Consider the following 13,998-nt stretch of genomic DNA (forward strand, 5'->3'; position numbering starts at 1 on the left):
CAGAATTTCCTGGGGACCCTGCAGACCCCAGTTTGAGAATCTTGGATCCAGCCCAATGTGTATTAAGAATACACGCTGCCCAGCCCTGGTCACACTCACCTCCTCAGCAGCCTCCTCTTGCGTGGCAAAGGCGGTGTGCCCCTCCTGCCACAGGAACTCCCGGGTGCGCAGGAACGGCTGGGGGTGCTTGAACTCCCACCGCTGCCAAGAGAGGAAAGAGCAGAGGAGAAGGAGGGAGAGAACTCATTAGCTTATGTTAACTGTAATTGCTTTGACAAAAACGATCTTGTATGTCAATAAAGCTTATTCACTGATGAGTTACTTCATAAAAAAAACAGACGAAATGTACATTTTTTACATCTACTGCTAAACGTATCACAACTACAGACACTTGTTTTCTTTTTCATTAGTGCCGATGCCCACTACCACTCATCATGCCTAAAACTCGGGAGGGGGCTATCACAGGAAAGGGGAGATCTCAGGACATGGCGCTTATGTGTCTGGGCTGCACAACAGCACTGTCTGTGATAGATAAGAGGCGACAGGGGCTATAAACGCAACAAGACGACAAAATTAAAAAGACAAAAGCATTATTATAATTTACCTCATCAATACAATCGTTGTAATTTATCATCATTATTTATTATTAGAGTTGGATTTGTATTTAGTGCTATTATTTCTTCATCTGAAAGTATCAGTAAGGGGGGGGGGGGGTGTGTGTGTGAATACCTACCACCACGTTACACCACTGGTTCAATTTGATTGGTAGATCTCTGTGGGACTGCACCCACTTGGCATAGGCTGGGTACATGACTGCAAAACAGCTGGAGTTAGAACAGAGGCATAACTAAATAATTAGAACAGTATACAGGGGTGGCAAGGGGGGGTTGTAATTTGAGCACAAGCAATCAGATGGAGACGCCTTGTTTTATTCAATTGTTATGTTATTTGATATGGAATATTAACAGAAACAAGCAGCAGTCTCACTATTTCTCTTACCCGTTTCACTCGTGGGGCGGACAGCAATGGGTTCTGCCAGCTCAGTTTTTCCAGATCTAGTTACCCAGGCAACCTAGACGGACAGAAAGGATTAATACAAGCTTGATTAGCCACAGTGTATAGACAACAAGCTCAGGTGTGTCTTCTAAAACTCACAGGCAAACCAGGATTGCATCTAACTGCTATGCAATCCCTGAAAAATGTGTACGCGTCGCAAAATACAAACCATGACATGCAGGTGGAAGTACAATGTGTATCATGTGGTAGTCCTGATAGATAATTTAATGATGGACTATTGTTAAAAAGATGAAAATTAAAATGACAGGGACAGTACATATTTTTTTAAACTATAAAAAATACACTTATTCTTCATTAGAGAACCATTTGGTCAACTACAATTGAGCTACGTGATGCTTTTGGTCTTGTATCACAACACCAACGACCCATACCTCTGTATGATATGATACGTCACGTGAAGAATGCATCACAAATTTATGGACATACAGCAAATTGTCAAACCCCACTCCCAAGCCTCACTGTGGGTGTACCTCGGGTGCGAAGTCAGCGATGTGTGATTTCTCCTTCTCCAGAGCGGCCTGAGAAACGAACATGGGGAAGTAGCAGTTTTCCACACCCAGCTTCTTGATCCCCGTGTCGATGAAGCTCTTGATGGCCTCCCAGATGGCGAAGGCCCAGGGCCGCAGCACGTAGCAGCCACTCACGTCATAGTACTCAATCATCTCCGCCTTGGTGATCACCTGCGGTCCAGCAAACACTTTAGGATTAAGATCCGGCACAGTGGCCATTACCGGCTGGATGAGGCGACAGTAAGGTGTCCACAGCCAAAATGTAAGGCTATATTTTGGTCTGAATCGCTTGGGATGCTTGAAGTGTATGTTGTGGTTCAAAGCAAGTTTCAAGATTCTAAAGTCCCGTTAGCTTTTGGAGGGCATCTACCAAAGTGAAGGACAATTATATACCCGATAGTCCAAGGTAGCCTATCGGCATGTTTGTTTCTATGTATGTGTTGTGTGAATGATTACAGCAACACTGGAATATGTCACAAGCTGTTTCTTTTTCTCGAATGGGGAGTTTCTGGAGAATGTATTTGAAACAAACATACCTGCGAGTACCAGTCTGCCAGATTCTCCTCCTTCTTAAACTCCAGACCCAACCTGCATGAGGAAACCAAACCTCATTTTAAAACAAGACGTGTTTATTATTCTACAGAGGGAGCACGGGGACATGAAGATGACTGCACACAAGGAAAAAACTTAAAGAAACCTAGTCAACCAATGTCTTGTGCAATCAGATGAGATGCACAATAACTGAGCTACAGCAGACTGTAGTGAGATCCTGTATTTCTGCAGTAAATTCCTACTAAAACTACTACTACTGCAAAAAATGAGTAATATGAAACACATTTATAATGAATCAAGGAAACTGATTTGCCATATATCTCTCTCTCATTTAAAGGACATATAGCCCCACATTTGAGTGGCATTCAGCCTCCTCTTATATGTATATAAACATGCATTAAACCTCTCTTAAAGGCCACCTCGGTACAAAGCCAACCCAGCAATTAAGGCCATGTTTCACAGTCACAATTGTACTGACTTCAAGGGCATGCCATTATTTAGGCCACGATTTGTTGGTCATTTGGCCTTAATACAGAGGTTCCACTGTATAAAATATATGCAGTAGTGGTATTTGTTAGAAGTATTTTAGAGGCACAGGGCTTGTTTATTTATTTATTTATTTTTACATTTAGTAGTCTGCAATTGTTTTTTATCATTTTTTCGGAGCGGCGAAGATGAACACACGCTGTCCAAGCGGGGCTCGGCCAATTGTGCGCCACCCCCTGGGAACTCCCATCCGTGGTTGGCAGTGGAATAGCCTGGACTCGAACTGGCAACGTCCAGACCATAGGGTGCATCCTGCACTCCACGCGGAGCACCTTTACCAACTCGGGAGCCCCCAGGGCTTTTTTATTGAGCCTTAGTTGGTTGATGCATGCTCGTTACATTGTGTAGTGACAGTGCAGACTCACCGTGTCTGTTTCTTAGGGCCCTGTCCCTCCCCTGCTCTCCCAGACTCTGTGCTCTTGTCCTGCTCCCTCGATGGCTCTTTGCTTCGCCGTGCCTCTCCTCCTTGCTTCTTGCTCTGTTTCTCAGACTGGTTCTCCTTCTCTTTCCTCTTCTTGTCTGCCCCGCCAGCCCCGGGGGCTGGCTTGTACTCGGCCCCACTCAGAGTCTTATAGTGAGCCTTCAGGTCGAGAAGGGACTTCACTGCAGCATCCACCTGGTCCTGGAACACGAGAGAAAACGGTCAAAACGCAGCCATGCATAACAAGAAATGTGCTGCACAAATCATCTCCCTGCTGTACAGATGTGTCAAAGTGTGCAGTCTGCTGTACAGAGTGATGTGTCAAATTGTATAGAAACAGACCCGCAGAACACAACGTAAGAAAATCAAACAATGAGTCCTTTCAACTCAGCAACGCTTTTCTGGTTTCAAGGTGCCGATTGATCTCAAATCATTCTCAAGTTTGGTCTTCGCATCAACATGGCCCCATTCCCTGCTTATCTTGGGTTCATCTCAAACATCTACTGCACTACAGCACCATCGGTCATGCCCCAATTAGAATATATTAGCAGCAACTACACTTTTGCAGAGGGTGTAGAGGTCAATATGAACAGATTGTCATTACATTAATATTTTGTCATGATGATTATATGTAATGACTTAACACGTTTGTAAGTGTTTGGTGACTATCTCTAATCAGTGTGTATTTTCTCTTACAATCTTTGTAGAACAGACCAAGACGCTGCAAAGAGTATGTGAGAAATACATTTAACAGGATTAGAGGCAGCCACTGAACACCTGTTGTCTCCCATTGTAGTTACCTTTGGTGACTTCTCTGCCTTGAGCTTCCTGACCTGCTCCCCCTGCTCAGCTATCTTGCTGAAGAGAGCCTGGGCTTCGGGGGTGTCGGCCGGGCTCCCTTTGGAGGCGGGGGCTGTCTGTGAAGGGGCGGGGCTGGGAGTGGGCGTTGTCTGTGTGGGAGGAGCCATGCCTGGTTTGTAGTCCAGACCAGTCTTCTGTTTGAACTCTGCCTTCATAACCAGCAGCTGCTTGATGGCAGCGTCAATTTGGTCCTGGAGAGCAAAGGGGCACACACGGTTCTCTCCACTGACAAAACAGGATGTTTGTACATCAGATGCCCTTAGTGAAATTCTAAAGCATATAAAACCTTCTCTGTATGATTTAAGAAACTATACTCTATATAGGCCCCGTGCTGGGTCTCCAGTGACAGTTATCTTAATAGTCAGTGACTCGACTCAATTCCCACACCACAAGTCACCACTTGACTTGAGTCATAGTCTTTATGATAAAATAAATTACACGATCAGTTCGTTTTCAATAACCACAGCCCTTCTTCTGATACGTACAAGCCCTGCCTCTGAGAGGAACACATGACAACATAGAGAAGAGAGTCAGCAGCATGGAAGGTGAATCTAGAGTACCTGTGCTCGTCGAGTTCACAAGAACTATGGAGTAGACAGGGAGAGAAATAAGCAGACTTCATCCTGCCAGCACTGAGAAATGCCAAACTAAAATACTGTGTCTAAAATAACTGAAATTGTTTTTGTCTTTTTTTATTATTGTTGGTCAATCAATAGATTTTTATTTACTTAAGCTTAAATACGGTAGAAAAGGGGTTCAATGTTTGTTGTCTGGTTGAATGTTTATTGAGCTGCCGTTATACTAGGTTTTAAAAAAAAACGTTGTTTTAGAAAACAAAAGAACTGGCGAAAAAGCGATATTTTGCTAAAACTAAGTATTTTTAAAATCCAAACCAGCACTTGCGAATCCAAACTCATGTACAAGCTTAAAAGCTTATTAAAAAAAAAAAAAAATTGTATGCGAAATGTTACGTAATGCTGCACTGTACCAGAAATGAACACACAAACAGCCCTCTGGAGCTTTAATAATTGTATTACTTTTTTTTTTACATTCCCGTAGGCTACAGCCACTGGCACTGTGGCACACGGTACAGATGATCAATGAAGATGTTGCATGGTCATCTTTGCTTTCCAGAATTCCTGGATTGCAGTGGCATAGCCAGGCATACGCAGTGTAAGCAAGTGTGTACAACACTTTCAATAGAAAGTTTTGAAAGTTTTACTTTGAAAGACTCCCACATACTTTGTTTAAAACTAGACATTTGCAGCCATGTTAGAATGTCTAAGTTTATGCAGAGATGGGTGAGATAGCGTTGGCACCAAGACAGTATTGCGAGGAGTACTCTAGTCGCTCTGCTTTAGTAGTCCATTTTTTTCTTTTTAGTAGTTTGACTACGATGCAGAAAAAAAGTGTATCTTCCTTGTCTGATATGTGTAAATCCTGCACCTCACAAAGCCTCTTCGTTTGTTCCTGCAACGTGAGGATGTCAATTTGATTCAAGCATGTGGAGAAGCAAATGTTGTGGCTGACCCATGTGGTGATTGCCGGAATATATCATTACGTATGCACTTTATTATTATATAATATATATATATATATATATATATATATTATATATATATATATATATATATTATATATATATTTAAACATGTAGTTGTTGCTATTATTAATAAAAAACACAATTATTTTCTCCCAATTTGAAATGCCCAATTATTATTTAGGATCAGCTCACCGCTACCACCCCTGCGCTGACTCGGGAGCGGCGAAAATGAACACACGCTGTCCTCCGAAGCGTGTGCCGTCAGCCGACCGCTTCTTTACACACTGTGGATTCACCATGCAGCTTACAGGCAAGCCACTAGGCGCCCGACCAGACTACAGGGGGTCGCTGCCGAACTGAGTTACTCAGCTCTAGACGTGTTTGATCATTTAATGCATCAGGGTTAGCATCCTGGATAGATGTTTAGAGTTAGTCTGGTTAAAAACTTTTTGCTTTTTTAATTCATACATTCCAAAAAATGAAAAGGGGCAGATCAAACCACAGCAGCATGATTTTCAGAACAGGCACAATCAACATTGCCAGATGAAAGAAGGTTGAGGATGGAACTGCATTGTTTTCAATTAATTTTTAAAGTAGTGGTTTCTGGGGGGGGGGGGCAAAACTTTATGATTCTAAACTCTTAGCCTGTCAAGATACATTTCTTTCTGTAATATTAAGAAAATTAGGTTGAGTTTGTTGATTTTGAACTAGAGCAAACATGTTTGAGTATGCAATGGTTTTAAAACTCTGATTTCGCCTCAGTTGCATTACTTGGACTGTTTCCCTTTGTAGCTTCTGTGTTTTAAGCAAGATCTCTATATCAAATGAAATGCACTTCCTTTCATATGGTTAAGGTATCTGAAAAAAAAATATCAGGGAGTTTCACAGTTGAGAGAAAGTGAAAAACACTGGTCTCAGTAACATTGTAAATAAATGGTTCAATACATTCTTCTGTTTTGTGGTATCCATTACTGTACATCCAACCCAACTGAGTATAGGTAAAAGGATGTCTGTGTGGTCAATAACAAAATCTGCTTATAAATAGGCAAATGAATTCACTGAAATGGAGTGACAAAACACAAGGCAGAAATCGTGGATCTGTAATGGTGAACATCAAAGGGGCAAGTACGAGCACATCTCAATTTGTATTTTTAATTGAAATGTTCTTTTCTTTTTACTCCTAGATTGCTAATCTCCTGTAAAATACATCTGATTAAGTCGAACTGTTTCGAACTGTCAGAACTAATGACTCGAGCCAGACAGGTGATTTGACTCAAGCTTGGCATGTCAAGATTAGACTCGAATCTTACCCTCCAGTGACTCGACTCGAATCCCAATTTTTGTGATTTGAGTACAACACTGCGCCAAACTGTAGAAGATGACGACTCCTATATCAATGAATGATGTATTGGCTTATAGCAGTAAGAAGTACTAGCAGACTATGCAACCCCTTTCCCCAGTGGCAGTTACCTTGGGTGCTTTCTCTGCCTTCAGCTTCCTGACCAGCTCACCCTGCTGAGCCACTGTCTCGTAGGGGCAGGAGGAGGGGCTGGAGGAGGAGGCGGGGGCTGCCTGTGTAGGGGCAGGGCTGGGAGGGGCCATGTCTGGTTTGTAGTCCAGCCCAGTCTTCTGTTTGAACTCCACCTTGAGAGCCAGAAGCTGCTTGACGGCAGCGTCAATCTGATCCTGGAGAGGTGAAGGGAAGGAGGGTGTCAGTCTTTCAAGGGAGAATGATAACACACTGAGGAGCCACAACTCAGAATTCACTAAATTAAAAGTCTGGGCTGTTTTTTCTAGTTTGGTGACCTTTTAGGGTGGGTGAACACAAGCTTGTTTAAAATCAGTTTGCAACAATCCAAGGTAAATGGGCAAGTCTGACCATCATGACTGTGGCACCCCATTGTATTATGGCAGTTGTAACCCAGTACAGAGTAACAGCGAGTTACCTTGGGTGCTTTCTCTGCCTTGAGCTTCCTGACGAGCTCTCCCTGCTGAGCCACTGTCTCGTAGGGGCAGGAGGCGGGGCTGGAGGAGGCAGGGCTGGAGGAGGCGGGGGCTGTCTGTGTAGGGGCAGGGCTGGGAGGGGCCATGCCTGGTTTGTAGTCCAGCCCAGTCTTCTGTTTGAACTCCACCTTGAGAGCCAGAAGCTGCTTGACGGCAGCGTCAATCTGGTCCTGGGGAGGTGAAGGGAAGGAGGGTGTCAGTCTTTCAAGGGATAAATGGGATTAAGGACTATAGATACTCAAGTTTTACTCCACATTACTATGAGCGCACTTTTTCTGAGTGAAAACAAAAACAAGAACATTGCAATTCCTAAAACTAACAGACAATTTAAGGTTACTTAAGTGTCTAAATTAATCCTGCGTTGTTTTTTTCTAGTTTGGTGACATTTTGAGGTGTGTTTCTCCTTTCTGAAAATTTATACTAAAGAAATGTATGGACATATGTAATGAAATGCATTCTTTATGTTTATTTATCAGGGGTGAAATGTATGGGTGGATTATTATTTAAAAGAAATGTATTTTGTGTTTATTTAAAATGTATCATCATACAAAAACTTGTGCAGAATGTGACCTGATCTCCGGTCTGATTCAGTGTTAATCCGGAGATGGTCACATGTACACAAGCCAGCAGCTTGTGTTGTTCCGGGTGGGGTTTTTGAGAGGAGGAACGACAGTGAGACTGGAAAGAAGCAAAGCAACAGGAAAAACAAAACAATTGCTACAAGTGCTGGAAGCCCCAGCACAGTATTTGTTTAGGTGGGGTTATTTTGTGATCGTGGTATCTGTTGCTGGCCTGACATCACCGCCCCGGCTATCCTGTCTTTTCATTTATTTTTTATTAGTGGATACCAAATCCAGATTGAAGATTCACCTTCCCAATGTGAAGACAAGCTTGTTTAAAACCAGTTTGCAACAATCCCCAAGGTAAATGGGTGAGTCTGGACTGTGGCACGCCATTGTAGCCCTAACCCAGTACAGAGTAACAGCGAGTTACCTTGGGAGCTTTTTCTGCCTTGAGCTTCCTGACCAGCTCTCCCTGCTGAGCCACTGACTCGTAGGGACAGGAGGTGGGGCTGGAGGAGGCGGGGGCTATCTGTGTAGGGGCAGGGCTGGGAGAGGCCATGTCTGGTTTGTAGTCCAGCCCAGTCTTCTGTTTGAACTCCACCTTGAGAGCCAGAAGCTGCTTGACAGCAGCGTCAATCTGGTCCTGGAGAGGTGAAGGGAAGGAGGGTGTCAGTCTTCAAGGGAGAATGATTACACATTGGGACAAATGGGATTAAGGACTATAGATACTCAAGCTTTACTCCACATTACTACGAGTGCACTTTTTCTGAATGAAAACACCAACATTGCAATTCCTAAAACTAAACAGACAATTTAAGGTTACTTAAGTCTCTAAATTAAGCCTGGGTTGTTTTTTTTCTGGTTTGGTGACATTTTGAGGTGTGTTTCTCCTTTCTGAAATTTGCACAAATGAAATGTATGGAAACAGCTTTGAGAATTTAGCCCTAAGACCATACATCTACATTTAAGGGAGTAAATGTTTAAACCTATTGCACAAATGTTTAAATCTTATACTTATCAAAAATGCTACAATCACTCGTCACACACAGTGTTTAAGCAGCGGTATACAATCTTTGAGAGTGGGATATGATGAATGTTTAGTTGCAGGAGAGGAAAGAGTCCTGTCCTTGGTACTGTTGATCCTTCCTAGACGTACATGAATACTGATGTCTTAATATTAGTGTGGCAGGGAGAAGGAAGTCCTGCACATAAAAAGGGGGCGGGGCAAAGCACTGCTGTAAAATGTATTGTTTATGTTTATTTATCACGGGTGAAATGTATGGGTGGATTATTATTTAAAAGAAATGTATTTTTTGTTTATTTAAAATGCAAAGTGTTGGTTTTGTTATTGTGTGGCAGCACTGAAAAGGTTAAAAGCCCCATCGTACAAAAACTTGTGCAGAATGTGACCTGATCTCCGGTCTGATTCAGTGTTAATCCGGAGATGGTCACATGTACACAAGCCAGCAGCTTGTGTTGTTCCGGGTGGGGTTTTTGAGAGGAGGAACGACAGTGAGACTGGAAAGAAGCAAAGCAACACGAAAAACAAAACAATTGCTACAAGTGCTGGAAGCCCCAGCACAGTACTTGGTTAGGTGGGGTTATTTTGTGCTTGCGAGTGCCTGTGCGTGTGGTATCGGTCACTGCCCCACAATTAATATTTTATTTTTTATTAGTGGATACCAAATCCAGATTGAATATATACCTTCCCAATGTGAAGACAAGCTTGTTTAAAATCAGTTTGCAACAATCCAAGGTAAATGGGTGAGTCTGACCTCATGACTGTGCCACCCCATTGTAACCCTAACCCAGTACAGAGTAACAGCGAGTTACCTTGGGAGCTTTCTCTGCCTTGAGCTTCCTGACGAGCTCTCCCTGCTGAGCCACTGACTCGTAGGGGCAGGAGGCGGGGCTGGAGGAGGCGGGGCTGGAGGAGGCGGGGCTGGAGGAGGCAGGGCTGGAGGAGGCGGGGGCTGTCTGTGTAGGGGCAGGGTTGGGAGGGGCCATGCCTGGTTTGTAGTCCAACCCAGTCTTCTGTTTGAACTCCACCTTCAGAGCCAGCAGTTGCTTAACTGCAGCATCAATCTGATCCTGGTGAAGAGGAGAGAGCAGTTTAGCTTTCACACACTGTCCCCTTTATCGTGGCATTCACTTCTCACCTAGTTTATGCTCAATCACTCTTTGTGTCCTTCACAACATAGCCATCCAATCCAGAACTTGCAATGTAGTACAATTAAAGAAACTGCTGCCTTTCACATTGATTGCCTATCGTATTAGACTATGCCAGAAGCAAAGCAGCATGGTCTAGATGTTTACTTTTTTTTTTACTGTACTTTGATTCTGTAGGTAAGGTGAACTTGGTTCCCGATTTCTCTCTGTACCTCTGTAGTGAATTATCTAAGAGAAACACCACAGCTTGCCAATGTATTCAACAAATACGTTGTCAGGTGGATATTGTTAACTTTACTGAATTTTATAAACGACATATGATAAATCAAAATCAGTTATAATGATATGTCATCCGTTTCCTAGAGCAAACATCTCAATCTGGAAAAAACACCAACTTTACTGAATTGTAGTTGAGTACAATCTTTGTTTTTGTGATGTCTTGCTATAACTGAAATCATTCTGCACAGTTCGAGCTTTGCTTTGCAGTGTCAACTCTTATAAACACCCTACACAAGACGTATTAGTACAGACTAAGTAGAAAGTAAGTACAGTAATCTTTCGCGTATCCGACTGCGGTGGGAGCAGAGTAAGGGTGGATATGTAAAAAGGTGGATAAATGCATCCTGTTTTAAATACCATTATACACAGCTGTAACAATTACTATATTCACACAATTACTGTTTTGGGATTCAGCTTTTATTAGGGAGCTCCCCTAAATCCCTTGTTTAGAAGGGTATTAATACCTGTGACAGGGCAGCCGTCTGCCGTGCGGATGCATTTGCTGCTGAGTGACAGATAGGAGATCGAGACAGAGGTTGAAGTTGATATGCCCAGCAGGTGAGCAGGATTTATTTATTCCAGCAGCTCATGTGACACTATCAGCAATGGCAGCACATGGATCACATTCAACACGGTGTATGGAAACTTTGGTGGGATCTACAACATCTGAATTAATATTCTCTGTTCAATAATAAACTAACATTGCTGAAAAGAAATGTGGTCTGGAAACTCACGATTTAAAATTCCTGTAACTCATTTTTCATCTTATCTCAATCTACTATGCCATTAGAGATTATGTTTACAACCCAAACGTTATGCAAAACAGCAGCAGTTACCTTGGGTGACTTCTCTGCTTTGAGTTTCCTGACCAGCTCTCCCTGCTGAGTCACTGTTTCGTAGGGGCAGGAGGAGGTGGGGCTGGAGGAAGGGACGGTCTGTGTGGGGGCAGGGACTGTCTGTGAGAGGGCAGGGCTGGGAGGGGCCATGCCTGGCTTGTAGTCCAGTCCAGTCTTGTTTTTGAACTCCGTCTTGAGAGTCAGAAGCTGCTTGACGGCAGCATCGATCTCCTCTTTGGGAGCTTTCTTGGCCTTGAGATCCCGGACTGCCTCCCCCTGCGCTGTGACTTGGTTGAGCAGAGCTGCAGGGTCCTCCTGACCAGCTTGGGGCAGTGTGGACGGGGCTGGGTTGCTCAGAGACTGTGCATGTACCTTCACCTGCACACCAACAAACACACACTGTACTTCAGATCTGAGACAAAACAATTAGGTGATTATTCATTGTATTTCCTGCATTTGATATTGGATGGAATGTATGACTTCATACTAATGTGTGCTTGTGTCACTGCCACTTATAAACAAGATATCAAAGTGGTTATCCCCAGTGAGTGAGTGATCGAGGGAGGGAGCGAGTGAGTGAGGGACCGAGTGTTTTTGCTTTTGAGCTCCAGGTGGTCAGAGTGAATCCGAATGGAATAGAAAGGCTGTTCACTTAGGATTCTCCGCCCAAGTTCAAAGCAAGACAGTCACAGAAAATAATTAATATTGGGAGCAACAGAACAAAGCAGTTCAGGGAATGTAAAAAGGGAATAAAAAAGCCACCTGGACTTAAACCAGGGCATGCGTCCAAAAACCCAAATAGCCACTCGTGTGGTCTAGGGTTGGGCATTTCCATATATTTTAATAATCGAATACAATGAATTTACAAAATGATTTAATGATTACACTATTATACCTTTACGAAATACACCAACGTGCTACTGGCTAAAAATAATGCTTACTGTACATAACATTTTAGTAATATGTAAAAAAAAATAACAATCGCGTTGCTATCTGACAATGCTTCATTAAGTAGCTCTTATTAACAAGAAGTGGAATACAAGTACAGTGTGCATAAAACCCAATTAATGCAGAATTTCCAAACAGCAATTAAAGGCAACACGACATACAGATTATAAATGAATCATTAAATGAAGTCTTCACTGGACAATATAAAATCTAAATAAATGTTTACATTAAGTAAAGTATCATTTTAAAAACGGTACATACCTCCCGGTCCTGGTACACGTTCTGCTACATGAAGCCTCATAAATAATGCAGTACAGAGCAGACGTTACAGCATTAAATGCCATGAACTAAAAAGACGAGTAAAAACTACAATTTATTTTAGTTAACCCTGTTCCTTCAACAGTGCTTATAGTCATTACCTTTGGCAATCAATTCAACCATTAAGTTCATTATTTGCTCCTTTGTGGAGTGCATTCGTCTGTAACGGCACATGTTCCGCTTGTGCAAAGCATATTCTCAGTCTCATAGTCAACAGAGCCCGAAGCTCTGTAGGCAGGTGGATACATGCTTGTATCATCGGTGGTTATTAGTGTCGCTATGGTGTTCATGTAGTTTTATTGCGAAGTGTGGATTTTACTGTTTTTAGTGTCTACTTTGGTAAAATGTCCCCAAAATTTTTTTTGAAATCAGACTGGAATTGTTTTGTTTATTGGATGCAATCTCGTTCATGTTCGGTCTGGTACTGGCTTGCTTATTAATATTAACCACAAGTTTAAGTATAAATAATAATTTGTCACACAAACGTGTACTAGAAATCACACAGCAATCATGATAAATGTGCTTAAAATCAGGGAGCAAGGCTGAAATGACGTGTCACGTCACAGGGATGAACATCAGTTTTTTAAATACAATATACCTACATAACAAATAAAATTAGTTTACATAAGTAGGAAGCAAAGGAAAGTTAATCCATTTTTTGTATTGCTTATTATGGTTTTCACAGCATCAGGTTCAAGTTTTAATCCTGTGACGCATATTGAGTTACAGCATATACTAAATAAAAAATGTTGGTTTTACATAACATTTGGTGAGTTTTCTACAGTACAGCAAACAAAAACAGTATTTTTTACATACCTTTAAAAAATAATTTTTGAAGTTCAAAAAGAGTCTTTGTGTGTGCACCTGCTGTGGTACAGTTTGCAGTTATTTTACATTCTGGTTTGTTTACATCTTATTCGGATACAACATGTTGTACATTGAGAGGTTTGATGCTTTTGTGGAGAGCCTGTCATCCGAAGTGCATTTTATACACAGAAAATGATCTTTCTGCGTCAACGCTATTTACTGGTACTGACAAGCACCTGACAGCAATTACAGCAAGAGCTGGGAATCTCATTTACATGTTTTGCCAGAACCGGTAAACATTGTTGCATTTCGTTTCACTAACAAGCTGTCTTCAAACAGTGGGACTGCCTCAAACACTTTCTCAGCTATGCAGAGATACTTTTCTGGATTTGGGTCAATGACCCGACAGGCACTGAAAAATGCAGCTGCAGGTCTCCAAATGTTTACATCAGCTGGCTTTATGACTGTAATCTACCAGCATGTTGCACATTGAACAAAAGAATAAACTTCCGCTTTCATGAAATACATTTCTGGGGTTTTGTGCCACTCGTAACTGTGTGCTTAT

The 13,998-nt window shown here is 42.3% G+C and overlaps 1 protein-coding gene across 7 annotated transcripts in view; it reads right to left on the minus strand.

The window, feature by feature from the left end:
• Positions 1-13,998, minus strand: part of LOC121316204 (bifunctional glutamate/proline--tRNA ligase-like) — a 42,548-nt gene that overhangs the window by 5,375 nt on the left and 23,175 nt on the right. For 2 of the 7 annotated variants that reach the window (XM_041251099.1, XM_041251098.1), the window contains exons 18-29: positions 11,361-11,738; positions 9,910-10,167; positions 8,507-8,719; positions 7,456-7,683; positions 6,980-7,195; positions 3,906-4,157; positions 3,050-3,306; positions 2,123-2,174; positions 1,548-1,757; positions 1,000-1,072; positions 734-813; positions 100-201 (exon numbers count right to left, since the gene is read on the minus strand). In XM_041251099.1, coding sequence (XP_041107033.1) covers positions 100-201; positions 734-813; positions 1,000-1,072; positions 1,548-1,757; positions 2,123-2,174; positions 3,050-3,306; positions 3,906-4,157; positions 6,980-7,195; positions 7,456-7,683; positions 8,507-8,719; positions 9,910-10,167; positions 11,361-11,738 — 2,319 coding nt within the window. The remainder of the gene's footprint in view (positions 1-99; positions 202-733; positions 814-999; positions 1,073-1,547; positions 1,758-2,122; positions 2,175-3,049; positions 3,307-3,905; positions 4,158-6,979; positions 7,196-7,455; positions 7,684-8,506; positions 8,720-9,909; positions 10,168-11,360; positions 11,739-13,998) is intronic. The other 5 variants (XM_041251104.1, XM_041251103.1, XM_041251102.1 and 2 more) reach the window with 4 other exon arrangements.

The sequence above is a fragment of the Polyodon spathula genome, chromosome 5 (genome assembly GCF_017654505.1).
Source record: "Polyodon spathula isolate WHYD16114869_AA chromosome 5, ASM1765450v1, whole genome shotgun sequence".
NCBI classification, from domain to species: Eukaryota; Metazoa; Chordata; class Actinopteri; order Acipenseriformes; family Polyodontidae; genus Polyodon; species Polyodon spathula.